At 47.7% G+C, this 15,178-nt stretch overlaps 1 protein-coding gene across 1 annotated transcript; it reads left to right on the forward strand.

The window, feature by feature from the left end:
• The first annotated feature begins 344 nt into the window (after window positions 1-344).
• LOC146338567 (syntaxin-3-like) lies at window positions 345-4,022 on the forward strand. Its single transcript, XM_084814052.1, has one exon. The coding sequence runs from the start codon at window positions 508-510 to the stop codon at window positions 1,405-1,407; it is 900 nt and encodes a 299-aa protein (XP_084670178.1). The 5' UTR covers window positions 345-507; the 3' UTR covers window positions 1,408-4,022.
• The last annotated feature ends 11,156 nt before the right edge of the window (window positions 4,023-15,178 follow it).

Here is a 15,178-nt window from a genome sequence, read left to right on the forward strand (position 1 = left end):
TCCTGTGCATGGGCAGCGTGAATGCCGAGTCATGAAACGCACACACAAACTCCTCTCTGTGGCCAAATCCTGGTCCAGCTTGCATCTGGTATTTAAAACAGGCTGGGGGTCACCTTGGGAGTCAACTGAGTCTGGTTCAAAATGTTCCCCCCTCCCCTTTGCAGTTCCCCATGACTGTTCAGAAAGTTCATTTCTGCAGCTCACGTTCTATTGCCGGGCTGCGTGCCACCCACACCTGGCATGGAATCTCGTCCAGCCGGTCTGAGTTAGCCATGTGATATATAGAGTAAATGCTGGCTTTGAAGCTTATTGCCATGGTCAATATTTGCAATTGCTTTAGGGAGGGAAGTTTTCTTTTTCTTTTCTTTTCTTTTCTTTTCTTTTTTGAAGCGGCTTTCACTGACGCAAAAGTTCCTGAACTCCTTCAAAAATCCTCGTAAAAGCCACTGGGTGTGTCTTCCTTGCCTGCCTTCGCACAGATGTTTCGAGCTTCGAGGAGAGCTGAAGATGAAGGACCGGCTAGAGGAGCTGAGGAACCAAGTGAATGAAGATGGCGATTCTTGGGATCTGGACGATACCCTTTCCTTCGACAACCCTGTTTTCAAAGAGGATGAGGTCAACCCCATGACCAAAGTTTTCCAGGAAATCGCCAGCCTCTCTGCAGCTCTGGATAAGCTGGAGGAGTTATCCGAGAACATTGACAAGAAACAGCAGCAGGTCCTTTGCTGTACCACTGAGGAAAGCATCTGTGAAGAGAAGAAAGAGCTGAGCAAGATTAAAGACAGCTTCACCGGGGAGGCCAAAGCCCTTCAGCCAAAGCTCAGTGCCATCCAGGAGGCTCTTACGAGAGACAGCAAACAGTGGCTAGCTGTCAGCCGCATCCGCCATTGCCAGCTGTCTGTCCTCATCAACCGCTACCGTGAGATCATCACCCGCCATTACGCCAAGGAGACTCAGTACGTGGAGAAGCTGAAGGAGCAGATCCGGAGGCAAACGGAACTGGCGGGCTTGAATCTCCAGGAGGAGGACATCAGGCGACTGGTGGAGAGCCCCGCGGCGCCGCGGATTGTTGGCCAGGACCTGGAAGTCCTCAAAGCAAAGCAACATCTGGCCATGGCACAGGTACGCCACCAGCAGCTGCTCGACTTGGAAGCCCAGATCAGCGAGCTGAACTCCCTCTTCCTACACTTGGAGGTCCTGGTTGCAGAACAGCAGGAGACCATCAACAGCATCGAGTACAATATCCTGCACACCCTCGATTACATCTCCCAGTCCAACGAGGAGGTCAAGAAAGCCCTCAAATACCAGCGACACTCCCGCTTTTCCGCTGCGTTGTCCGCAGCGTTGGGCCTCTGTGCTTGTTGCACATGTATCTCATGTCTGGCGACACCCAGTGTGGTGCGTTGAGCGAAAGTTGGGGATGCGGGCATTGTCTTGAAGGGAAAAGGGCTACCTCCGGTGACTGATAGCACCCTGGAGCATTTGACATGCATATCAATGCCAGTTGGTCCTCAGTACGTGTTTGGGATGGACAGATGCATCTGGATATGCAGTTCGATGCATGCTTGTGCTCCTGTGTTGAAGGGTTTCATTTTGTTCTGTTACGAACAGCAGAAGAAAAAGCCTGCTGGATCAGACCAAGGGGCAGTGGTCTAGCCGTGTGTCCTGTTCCAGCAGCACATCTGTTCCAAAAGCGTAGCTGTGCCATGGCTAGACGCTTATGGGAAGCCCGCATGAAGGCCACGAAGGCAACAGCCCTCCCAAGTTGTGGGTTCCCAATAGCTGTTATTCAGTGGCGTACTGCCTTGGTACATCTGGAGGTTGGGTTTAGCTATTGGTGGCTAATAGAAGTGGACAGACCTGTCCTCCATGCATTCGGTTTACTATCCTTCAGTTTTCTGCCACTGTTCTTAAAGACGACGTGACAGCAATGAAAAAGGTGTTTCTTTCTTCAGCTTCCAGACCACTCGGTCAGAGGGGTTTAAATAAGAAAGGCAGCTGAGGTCAAACCAACCCAGAGGCTTCTAATGAAGGACACTTGACTCGAAATCCCAGGAGGGTGTCAGGTGGTCACAATTACCCATTCCTGAAATAAAGGTACTTCTGCACATGCTTTAAGGCACACTCTCCTCTTTGATGTCTTTCCATGTGCCAAAACTGAGATTGGTTTGAAAAACACAGGGCTGGCCCTGCCATGATTCAGGGGGAAGTGACTCGTTTCAGGCCGCACTGTGACGGGGCTGGTGGCAGAATACATGAATGCAGGGATTAGTGTCTGAATGGAGCAGCCATACTTCTAAAAGCAGGAGTGGATGTAGGGCTGATGTCCAAGGTAGGCATGGTTGAGCATCTGCCAAGAGTCCCCTAGAGTTGCTCCTTCTCTTCACTGCTGCAGCCTGCTTGTTCACCTGCCTCTTGCTCTGGCCCAGACAACGGTGGTGGTGAGAAGGAGAAGCAGGAGATGCCAATGCTGATTCGCTCCCTGGCTCTCTGCCTGTCAAGCAAGCAAGTGGGAGCAAGGATGAGGAAGAGGAGCAGTAGCGGCTGGTGACAATAGCAGTGGGAAGGCAGGCTCCCCGAGGGAGGGGGCCCATTGAGGGTGTCTTGCCCAAGGGCCCTCAGAAACCTGGATCTGGCACTGGGTGGGCAGGAGGTAGATTTGAATCTACTGGTAGATCTCTGGACAATTTGCAGTAGATCAGCAAGGATTTCTGACTCGCAACTATTCAATGGTAGCAGCAACAAAATGACTACCCTGCTCTTGCCCTAAATTATACTGCTGCGATGAAGAAAGCTTGGGTAGGGGAGGGGGAGAGAATCAGGAGTGGATTTTTGTGTAGAAGGGCTGTGAGGTCCATTCAGTTCTGGTGCTCAAAACAAATTCCTGGGCTCCAAATTCTATAATTTTAAGTGTACATCTTTTGCACCTGGCTTCAGTTGCTGGAACTTGAAGTTCCGGTAACAAAGAAAAGATCCCACAGTGCTCAGGCCTGTTTTGAAGTGTCGCCCTAGTGGAGGGTGTCGGTGGGGGATTTGGTCTTTTCATCAGGCAGGAAAATGTCTTAGGTTGCCCCTGTGAAAACAGGTTCTGTGGGCAACACTAAACTCCAACATTAAATTCTGGCTTCAGTTAAACTTTGGGGATTACTTCACGACGTATTGCTCAAAGGAAATCATTTGTAATCTTGGATCAAATTCTACAGTATGACCCCCCCCCCACGTTCTCCTATTGTTTTTTTGTTTTTTGGCATGGAGTTGCTGCTAATTCTTGCCGTTTGTGTCCCATAGGTTTTTTTTTAAAATTAAAACAAAAATAAAATCCATACAAAGAAACTGAGGGGCTGTTTTGAAGATGAGGTCATTGTACCATTTAAAACGATGACGATTCAGTTTTGCCGGCTTTATTTACTTATTTCCTGGTAATTTAAGGCCAGCTTGATAATATGTTCTATGTCTTGGTTTCATTCATTTAGGATTTCAAGTGGTGCCCGGTTTTGTTATCGCTCTTATCTGGAATAACCGACAGTATGAATTCAGGGTGTTAACATTTACATAAGGATAGATATATACACAAAGATATACACCTTTGCACTGTGTTTGCCTTTTATAGCGTGCGTGTGTGTGTGTGCGCGCGCGCACACGTGCATGCATTGGAGATGGAAGTGGGACTCCAGCTCAGTGGAAGAGCATTTAGTTTGTATGGTCCCAGTTTCAATCCCCAACTTCTCCAGTTAGGGCCAGGAGAGAGTCTGGAATGGCATAGCAGGGAGAGGACTCTTCATAAAATCCAGAAGCTCCCGCCACAGGCTCCCCCTCCCAATTTTAGCCAAATTATGCCCCTTGGTAGCCTCCTAAAAATGTAGCTAAGGGAACCGTCACAAAATGTAAGGAGGTCAATCCTTCTCTGCTTGCCTGGAATTAAAGCACTGCCTAACTGATGTTCTAGTCTGTCAGGTTTGCCAACTGGAGGGGCAATGGGGAAACATGCTACGTGGAACCCGCGTAGGGTGGCCACTTAACACATCACCAAAAAAGAGGACAAAAAAGGACTTCAATGTACATTACATTGGCATGTATTAATTTATAAGTGTAGATACAAATTTAGAAATAAGTATAATAGTGAGCTTTTCTTCTCAATCTCAAGGCATTTATTGTGCACTCATTATTCCTTACCCACAGTTGTTTATGGGTTCTTGAGACCAGGGGTCCCCAACCCCCAGGCTGCGGACCGGTACCAGTCCGTGGTCTGTTAGGGACTGGGCCGCAGTAGGGGTGTGGGAACCATCCCTTACCTTGGGTCCGCGGGGGGGGGGGGAGGTGATCTGTCCCTCCCCCCGCCGCCCCGGAATCCTCGCCAGCCCTGGCCAGCTCCACTCTGTGGTGAGTCTGTGGAGTTGCCAGCCAGCTACGGCCCTGTTCTTTGCAGTAATAGCCTATTACTGCGAAGAACAGGGACGTAAATGGCGTCCACTATGTGGATGCCATTTGGGTCTCAGCAGCTGGAAGTCCACCCCCTGTCGGAGCCTGTTCTTTGCAGTAATAGGCTATTACTGCAAAGAACAGGGACACAAATGGTGTCTGCATCCAGTGGCTGGAAGTCCTCCCCCATCCGAAGCCAGCTGGTAGCTCCACAGCGATTCCAGGGCCAACGAGGATTCTGGGGGGGGGGAGGAGGGATGGATCGCCCCCCCCTGTGGACCCAAGGTAAGGGGGGTTCCCACATCCCTACTGTGGCCTGGTCCCATCCCCCCCCCCCGGTCCGTGGAAAAATTGTCTTCCACAGACTGGTCCCTGGTCCCAAAAAGGTTGGGGACCGCTGCTTTAGACGTCATCATGATCCTCCAGGTTCACTTCTATTCTTAAAGACCACTTTCTTGGTTTTCTTCAGAGTGGGGAAAATGGGGTATTCTTTCTGAAAGTGAAAGAAAAGGTAGTTTCCTACTTGTGGATTCCATTATGGCACAGTGCCACCTACACGTTATGTAGCAGAAAAGCAGGAAAGGAAAAGCTATTTGCATACAGCTGGGATTTCCGTTCTGTGATGAAACTGAAAATAGATACAGGGATTAACAGCCTCATGTAGAAAAGCTCTTAAATAGAAATACAATACATCCCACCATAGTGAGGAAGATTGATCAGGTGACCTGTTACCTGTGTAGTTACTGTACAGGTGCTAACTCTTGATGGGCAAGTTCAAGGCCCCTACTGCTCTCCCTTCTTATGGTTCTTCGACTTTAAGCCAAATTTGGTCTGGGCAGCCTATCAAAGAGACCTTCAAATAGAGGACTATCCTCTGTAAAGTAGGACACCTGGCCACCCTATGGATACTCTTGTATAATTGAGAAAGCTTGACCTGGAAGTCTTCATACTGACCAGAATGTACTGTGTGGCCCACTCCACCTATTGCTTCTGAGAAGATTCCTTGCTAATCTGGCCAGTTTCCCTATAGTTTCCTAATTTGGCCACAGCTGGCTGGTGGCAGTCACGGGCAGCAGTGTAGTAGGGTAGAGCTGTCTATCTGCCCATCCCCCCAGCACTTCAGCCCACATGTGATTATTCATCAGAATCTCCGGGCCAGTTCCTTAACTCTACACATTATAAACAAAAGTAACAAAAGTCAGATATTAGTGAGACCCAGGTTGAAGTCCCCACTTAGCCATGAAGCTTACTGCGTGGTACTGAGCCAGTCACTTTCTCTCAGCATAACCCACCTCGCAGGTTTGGGGTGAGGACATAATGACGGTGGTAGAGAATCATGTATACTACATCAAGCTCCTTAGAGGAATAAAAATAGGCGGGGGGGAAGTGTAATTCAGGCATGGACAACTTCTGACCCTCCAGATGTTGTTGGATTACAAGTCCTATCAGCCCTAGCCACCATAGCCAATGGTGAGGGATGATGGGACTTGCAGTCCACCAACATCAGGAAGGCCACAAGTTGCCCACCCTTGGTGTCATTAAAAACACCACGACCACAAACATTTTAATGGGCTCAGAAATGCAGACCAAAGGCAAGAACGTCTTTGATTGATGAAGGGTGATAGACCTATGTCAATAGCATTATTATTCTTCCATCAGACTGCAACAGAAGCAGTTGGGTTGGGAAGCAGGCACATTCCATCAGCTCTGTGGAAAGACCAGTTTCACCCGGCCTTCTCTGCCTCAGCTGTTTCTTCTATTTCACTACTATTTAACTTTAAGAATTGATGCCTGAGTCTGCTGTTTCCCCCTTCCCTCCCCATCCTATTTTCCTTTTATGTTGTGTCTCTTAGACTGTAAGCCCACAGGCAGGGAGTGTCTTGTTTTTATTGACTATTCGTAAGATGCTTTGGGAGACTTTTTGGCTGCGGAGTGGGGTAAAAATGAGTTCAGTAAATAAAATAAAGGCATAGTTATGAAGAAGTGTAAAAAAGGAAATGACTGCAAGGAGTAGTTCTTAAAAAATCTTCTGGTTTCTTTTTTTATTTCTTTCTTCAATCTTTCTTCTGTCTGTGGTGGATCTTCCTTCAATCTTTCTTCTATCTGTGGTGGATCTTTAAATGGGCTGAGAATATGTGCCCCCATCTTTGACCCACACACCAAAGTCTCTTTGCCCACTTCCTCTAAGGTCTGAAATTGTGTCCAGTGGTCTAGTGGTACATTTTGAAGTGCAGGAGCTCAACATTATAGTCCCCAAAGCTACTCCCCTGAGGAGAGCCCCCAAATTTAGACAGCTATGTTGATCCATATCAACAAATCAGTTCTAGCAGTTCTCATCTCCTGCAGGAGCAGGTCTTTTGTCAAGATAATGTGTCTTAGGGCGCAATCCTGTGCATGTTTACACAGAATAAAGTCCTACAACTCCCATCCTGGGACTTCTAGGACATTCTTCTGTCTCAATAGGCACAGGATTGCACCATTAATGACCCATTCAAGTCACTGCAAACTATCTTGCCTTGCAACAGGGAACAATATATTGTTGTTGGGAAAATTCACTTCCTCCTCCAGCTATTGTGTGAATTGCAACTAAGCTCAGAGGAAGCAGGGAATTTGGAGCTGGGTGGCAGATGACTTCTGCATCCCTGCTCATAAAACAGTGTCTGTGCTGCCTCCCTGCGAGCCCTGGCACCACTACGCCACTGATGGTGCCCCTTGTGTGGAACAACTCTCCCGGATTCAAGCTCTGTTTAGGCTTGAATCTTGATCTCCCTCCTAACAATGGTTATTGGGTGTTACAAGGTCACAGTCCTGCTGCCTGCTTCAGTGGGCTGTGACCTTCCATAGGCCAGGCCCTTGTCACTTCGTGCTTCTTGCCAACCTTCTTGCCACTCCTGGTGCCCCCAACCAAAAGGTCGCTCTTTTTCCAGGCTGCTCTTTCTGTTTGCCTCACATTCTCCCAGGCTGGCCCACATGGGCAGATCCACAAAGGTTCTGGAAGACATTGCCTTGCCTGGATGTGCTCAAAGACATTTTCAAATGTCTTGGCAATGGATCCATACAGGTGATGATTCATCGAGTGGTAACTGATCACAGCATGCATGAAGTATCACCACGTGGTAAGGTGATCATCTGTTTAGTAAGTTGGTGTGGGCAACCTGCAGCCCAACCCTCAGCCTAGTTTTGAAGGCGTTCTGGAAGTGATCAATTCTAGGGATGTACGAAAGTCATTTACCTTTTCGAAGGGTGACATTTGCGGTGGCGGGGAGGCGCTCTGTCCCTCCCCCCCAAATTCTCTCCATCCGGCTCTGCTCCACGGATATTCCGTGGAGCCGCCGGCTGGGGCCGCCCGCAGCCAGACATCCGGCCACTGGGCAGCCTGCAGGGACACAAATGGCGGCTGCTGTAGCCGCTGCCATTTGCATCCCTGTATTTTGCCGTGATAGGCTACATAAATGTTTACATAGCCTATCATGGCAAAATCCCCCACAAAAAACAGTGAACGCAAATGGTGGCAGCTACGGCGGCTGCCATTTGTGTTCCCTTTTTTTTTTGCCGTTTTAGCCTATGTAAATATTTACGTAGGCCATTACGGCAAAAAAAAAAAAAAGGGAACGTAAATGGCATAGTGGCCGCCATTTGCGTTCCCTCTTTTTTTCCTTTTTTTTTTTGCTGTAATAGCCTACGTAAATATTTACGTAGGCTAAAACGGCAAAAAAAAAAAGGGAACGCAAATGGTGGCCGCCATAGCCGTTGCCATTTACGTTCGCTGGTTTTTTTTGCTGTGATAGGCTACATAAATACTTACGTAGCCTATCATGGCCTCCACAGGGATGCAAATGGCATCCTTGCATTAGCAGTGATAGGCTACGTAATTATTTACGTAGCCTATCACGGCTATAATAAAGAAGCGAATGGCGGCCGCAGATGCGGCCGCCATTCACAAAGCAGCGTGAATGGCAGCAGGCAAGTGCTCCATTTCACATTCCTTTCGTGGGGTGGGGTGGCAGGGGGCTTCGTTCTGATTCAAAATCGTTCAAAATCAACGGATTTTGGGGGGCCGAATGCACTGGAATTTGGCCTCACTGAGATCCGTGGCGGAATTCTCTGACATCCCTAAATTCAATTCAGACCTCTGACAAGCGTGATCTGTCCTTATTCTGGCAGCCCACTTGGTGGGAAGGAAAGAAGGAGAGAGAGAGAGAGAGAGAGAGAGAGAAGGGGGTGTCAGAAAGATAGAGAGAAAGGAGGTGTCAGAGAGAGGGGGTGCCAGAAAGAGAGAAAAGGGGTGCTTACTACTGGCTTTGTCCCCACCTCCACTTCCAGCATGCAGCCCCTGACTGATTAACCTGCAAGGGAATGTGGCCCTTGACAGAAAAAGGTTCCCACCTCTGAGCTAAGTGGTGAGGTCGTGAGGAGAATCTTATCAGATGTCTGCATCTGGTCAGAAATCCAGGGAGGCAAGAGGAATGCTAAGACTCTGTCTCTGTCTCTATCTATAAAAACCAGCTTACCAAGTGGTTACCTGTAAAGTAAAGTTACTACTTTACTACTTTAAAGTAGGGCTGTGCACCGCTTTGGCCAGAGGCCCGAACCCCGAGTCGAAGAGGGTTGCTTCGGGTCAATTTGTGCCCCTTCCAAGGCAAAGCGGAGGGGGCAAGAAGCCACCCAGAGTGGGTTGGGGGTTCTCCGAAGCACTCGGTGTGCTTTGGAGCTTGCCCCCCCCCGGCCCAGTCTCCCCGGCACTTCCAGATCTTTACCTGAGCCGCCTTCTCTGCTGCCGTCCTCACCGCCGCTTCCTGTGCCTCCGCCACCGTCCTCAGTGCTGCCAACTGCTGAAGCCTGGACACCTGTGGTGACTCTTACTGCAGGGAGTCGCCATTTTTAAAATGGCAACCTCCAGGAAGTTCCAGGAGGTTGCCATTTTAAAAATGGCGACTCCCTGCAGTAAGAGTCGCTGCACACATCCAGGCCTCAGCAGTTGGCGGTGGAGAGGATGGCAATGGTGGTGGCAGCGGCGGCGAGGATTGTGGCAACGGTGGTGGTGGAGGAGGAGGCGGCGGTGGCAAGGACTACAATGGCAGAGGAGACGGTGGCGGCAGCAAGGTAAGGGGGTTTGCGTGGAGGTGTCAGGTGGGGACCCAAAGCAGGTTTCGACATCTGAATCTCGCTTCAGGTTTGGGGCCAAGTTGGATCGGGGCCAACCCGAATCTGCCTGAGCTGGATCGGGCCCCCGAGTTGGATCAGGGGGTCCCTGCACAGCCCTACTTTAAAGTACTACTTAGTAAATGGCTGCCTATATTCAGCCACCATCATGGTAGAATGTGGGCATGAGGTAAGTGATCCTTTGATCTGGGCCTATCTTGTTTGCTGGAAGTTGGAGGGGATCCATTCAACCTTCATCATGATTTCATCTTAACTTAATTTTAACTTAATTTTAAGTTTAACCACTTAAATCTGGTTGTGACAGGTCTGAGGTCTTATGGTATCTTTGTAATAGTATTTAACAAACAAAATGATATTTTGTGATTGTTGTCATGCTGTCAACTAAAAAAAATATATCCCATGACAGCATCTATTCCAAAATGGAAGAAATCAAGACTGGGTAATTGATCATAAAGTCCTAAATGGTTTGGGATCATGTTACCTGAAGGACAGCCGGCCCTCACATGGACCTGCCTGAGCATTAAGGTCAGATACAGAGGCCTTGTTCATATGCCCACGAGTGGGAGAAGTTTGGTTGGTGAGCATGACAGGCCTTTTCAGCGGTGGCTCCATATGTGTTAGTGCTGTGCCAAAAATTTCTTCCACATTTCTATTTCTTGGACCATTCCCATTCAATCTAATAGAAAAGAAATTCCTTTAAAAATGTTCAAAGGAGAAGAAAATGTGGAGAAATTCTCATGGGTAGATTTGGGGTTCTTGTGCTTACCTTATTTAGGAAGTGGTCAAGGAGTGTGTGTGAGTGTCCTGTCTTTCATTGTACAACCATCTCTCTAGCAACCTGTAGCCTTCTCAGCTTCCCATGCATCAATTAAAGCCCTAGGGAAGACATCACGAGATAACTCCTCCCCCACCAGCCTTGTTCAGATCAGGAAGTGTGGGCAGCCTGGGAGGCTGCAGAGTGATAGAGAGACATGGAATACAAACAAAGGACACACACAGCAGCACCCTCAGCCACTTCACAATGATAAGAATAAGATAAGCTCAGAAACATCCCCCAAATGGTGGCACTGCAAATACCAAAAACCTTTAGGGGGGAAAAAGAAAGAAGCTGTGCTACAACCACTCCTATTGGTGAATCCCACTCTAAGAAACATTTGGAGAATTTCTCCTTCCCATAGAGAAATTCTGTCAGATGGTCCCCCTTATTTCTCTGCCCACAAATGGAGAATTTCAAGAAGTGATTTGCATACAGGTATAAGATTTATGCAACTCCCTCCCCTGAGAGGTACAATTAGCCCTATCCCTCCTTTTTTTTTTTTTTTTTTTTGGTGGGCCCTACAGTCATTTTTATTACAGTCAGCTTTGAATTAAAGCGGGATACTGCTTTTAAATTAAAGTACATTTGTGTTTCTGTTGTGGCATGTTTGCTTTTCATGGCTGTGCATAAGGGTTTTAGACCCTACAATGGGATGGCTGGCCAAACATGTTTTATATTGCTCATCCCATTTTATTGTTTTAAATGTTAATGTTGATGTTTGTTTAAAAAGCGATTTTACCATGTTTGTACATTGTCTCAGGAGTAACTCCAGTTAATGAGCCATCCCTTCCACTTACAACAGGGGTACAGACCCTCAGGCCCAGGGTCCCAATCCAGCTGATCTGGAGTCCCCAGATGGCCGCACCCACTTCCCGTTGTTGGGAAACAGGAACACCTCTGCATGCTTCCAGACATCGGGGGGCGACAGAGAACATGTCGCATCAATAGCCCCGTGTCTTGTTCTCCCCCCTTGTTCTCCCGTAGCTTCATCGCTTCCTTCCTCCTACTCCCTCCCCTTCCCCTTCGCCTCTGCAAGAGGCAGCATGTGCTCTCTCCCTGGGGGAAGCAAGGGACTGTATTTCATGGCTTCGCTTACTTACACTCACACACCCAGCTTTAAGGGGTGCTTGGAATTAAACTATGTTAGATAGCCTTCTTCAATGACGGGATTGGCCTCGATGGTCTTATAGGCCCCTTCCAACCCTACTATTCTATGATTCCATGAAAAAAAAAAAACAAGTTTGAAAGACAGTGGCATCACCACCACTGTTGACTGGGCCGGAGCAAGAGGCTGGTGAACAAGCGGGTTGCCATGGTGAAGAGGAGGAGGAACTCCAGGGGGCTATTTCAATGGGCCTCAGCTGCTGCTGCCTAATTTTGGCCCTGGCCCTGATGAAAGATCCCTGTGTGAACATGCCCTGGACACACCCTGATCTGTACAGGAGTTGCAGGATAGCACCTGCACAGACCTGGCTGGCACCTGCATTTGCACCAGTGGTGTATGTGCTGACTCTACGTCTAACATATGCACATAGAGCACCGATGGGGTCAACACAACGTTTCCCTCAATATCAGGCTGTTCGCCTTTTATATGAAGGGGGAGAAAAATGCCAGAGTTAAATGTACATCTTCCCATTCTTTCCTCTCTCCCCTGCCCCCCCCCCCACTAAGCACTACTGATTGGAATAAATGCAGCCCCCAAGGCCTTGGATGGCTCATTCTCAGAAGAGGTGCAGTGGCCACGGAACTGTGAACACTTCATATGTTTCAAGGGCAGCTTGCTGCTGTGAAAATGCTTTTCTATATAAATTAACTTGTTTACAAATTGGACACACACAATTCAGCACACGGGAGGGAGCCGTATTAAAAAGGATTAAACTCAACAGTCTAGGGCATTTATATAACCGGCTTGGCAACCGAGAGTATATTTCATTGAGGTAGCTTTCTGAGCCAAAGAAATGCTGCAGGAAATATTGTTTTTTTGAGAGCAAGAGCTAGAGAGCTAGAGAGAGAGAGAGAGAGTCTCAAATCCTTTCTTGACATTTAGAGGAGAAAACCGTGCCTCCGTAATGTAATCAACCAACAGAGCTGCCTCTGAGGGAAATAGATTTGCCTAACCCACTTAACTATTGTGGAATAGGGAGCATGGTTTCTCTCCTCTGACACCTTTTGATGCAGTTCACAAGCGGTGCCTCATTTGGAAAATGAGAGGCACCAGGTTTTATCACTCCCTCTTACAGCGAACTCAGGTGGTGTGCGTTGATGGCTTTGTAGCCAAAACGGGGCCATGGAGAAACTAGAGGGAGGTATCAGCATGCTCAGGAAACCCAGAGGTTTGCAGCAGTAGAAACATCTTAAGTCCACACCCCTTATTAAGCAGGTTAATGGGATCTCAGCAAGCTTAGTAACCACAGAATATTGAGTTGAAATTTTGAGGTGGGGGTGGGGAGCACCAAGAGAAAAATGCGAAGGGAGGAATGGAACAGAGTATGCTGGAGAAGGGCATAGCTGGCTGGTTGGAACCAAGAACACATTTACCCAGTCACACTATTTAACAACCCATGGTTAATTAACCATGGGTTGTTTGTGAGCATGTGGGAGTGAGCGTGTTGTCTCCTGACCGCTCACCTGCTTCTGCTTTGCGAAACAACCCAGAAACACCCCATTCCTGAGTTGTTCTCTGTCATATCTGAACCTGGAACTCTGGGTTGTTGAGGGAGAAAACACCCAGTGTTTTACCCCCAAAACAAATCATGGGTTGTTTAGCAAACAGAAGCAGCTGAATGGTCGGGAACTAGCATGCTCCTCCCTCCTGCATGCTCACAGACAACTAATGGTTAACAAATCACAGAAAAAATGTGAGCCTTGTGATTGTGTTCGCACATGAGGATGCACTACAACATTTTGTAGTGCTGAGATTGGCTGGGTGGCTCAGTGTTCAGGGCAGGAGTATTTTGCACACACTCTGAAATTCTTTCCTGCCCCAGACAGCCATCAGAGGAAAGGGAAATTCTCTCAAATAATATCTTCTAGGAAACCAAAGTCCCATCACCTGATCTGGAATGGATTTGGGGTACTGAGAATGGAGAGAACCATCTGAAGTGCTAAAACTGAGTCTTTTCTTACAGCGGGATGAACTGTACTTATTTATTTGTTACCTTCGTATCTCACCTTTTCCTCCACGAAGCCAAACGTGGTGTACGTGATCCTCCTCTTTCTTTTATCTTCACAACAGCCCTGTGAGGTGGGTTAGGCAGAGAGTCAGTGACTGGCTCAAAGTCAGCCAGTGAGCGTCATGGTTGAGGGGGGACTAGAACCCAGGTCTCCCCAGTCCCAGGCCAAGACTCTAACTACTGTACCACACTGGCTCTTGAAAGAACATGTCCAAGTTATTCTCAAGCCAAACTGAACCACCTGATAATCTGAAGAATCATATGATGTCGCTCTTGCTGGACTGGACATCAAACAGCAACTGAAGGATCACTCCCATGTTTGCCACCCTGAGATCCTAATGATCCTAGGGAGGAAATATAAATGTTTTAAATAATAATAAAAAGTTAAATGCTCCCACGTTAAAAACAAAACAAAGTACATAGAAACCTAGCTGGAGTGAGAGCACATTTAGCACCCTTCTCCCTAGCACACTCATTTGGTTTTTAAATCCACATAAAGGAAATAGAACATACACGGTCAGACTATTTGTCCATACAGCCAAGACGGCCTATGATTCTGACAGGGAGCAGCAGCTCTCTGGGTCTCAAGCAGAGGTTTTCCCATCACCTGCTACCTGATCCCTTCAGCTGGAGATGGCAGGGTTTGAACTTGGGACTGTCTGCAAGGAAGGCAGGAGCGCTACCACTGAGCTACAGCCCTTTCCCATGGCCTCTCTCATCACTGGATACTTGATTCTTAAAAAAAACAAAAACTAGAGATGCCAAGGATTGAGCCTAGGGTGATTGTCTGTATGTAAAGCATGTGTTCTACCACTGAGCTATGGTCATCTCCCTACTAGGGATGTCAGAGAAATCCACAACAGAATCAAATGAGTTTGGATTTCTATGAATCTGACTCTCAGATTCCGCAGTGGACCGATTTTTCCAAGTCATATGGATTCTGCGGACTTGTGGACCAGTTGTTTTTAAAACTTTCCAGAATTTTATGCAAATTTAGTCATAGAAAAATATGTCGTCGTCCCCCCCCCAGCTGAAAATGCACATTTCCCCCATAGGCTGAAGCATGAAAATGTGCATTTTGGGGGGATTTGCACAAGCGCAAATTTGTGCAAGTATGAATTTGCACAAGTAAGGATTCATGCAAATTCAGGAAATAGGGAAAAAACCCAATTCTGCCAATGAGTGGATGATGGAATGAAAGGCACTGGGCAATCCATGAAATGCAGACGATACAGGTTTTACAAAATCTGTACATCTCTACTCCCTACCCAAGAGTTTTCTATTAAAACATATATGGGGATGTTCAGACATGCAGTCCTTCACATGAAGTGGCACAGTCCAGCAAGACTTATTCCATGTAAGAACATAAGAACATAAGAAAAGTCATGCTGATCAGACCAAAGGATTGTCTAGTCTAACACTGTGTTTCCACAAGGGCCAGCCAGATGACTATGGGAAGCCCACACACAGCACAATAGCACTCTCCCACTCATCTTCCCCAGCAACTGGTGTACCTAGGCATACTGCCTCTGATACTAGAGGCAGCATATAGCCATCAGAACTAGTAGCCATTGATAGCCTGCTCCTCCATGAATTTGTCCAATCC

This window comes from Heloderma suspectum, chromosome 9 (genome assembly GCF_057233095.1).
Source record: "Heloderma suspectum isolate Gila_16-S chromosome 9, 16-S_ref, whole genome shotgun sequence".
In the NCBI taxonomy this organism is placed as follows: domain Eukaryota; kingdom Metazoa; phylum Chordata; class Lepidosauria; order Squamata; family Helodermatidae; genus Heloderma; species Heloderma suspectum.

Coding starts and splice junctions, on each gene's coding strand:
- LOC146338567 (XM_084814052.1), top strand. CDS start 508: ATGAAGGACCGGCTAGAGGAGCTGAGGAACCAAGTGAATGAAGATGGC.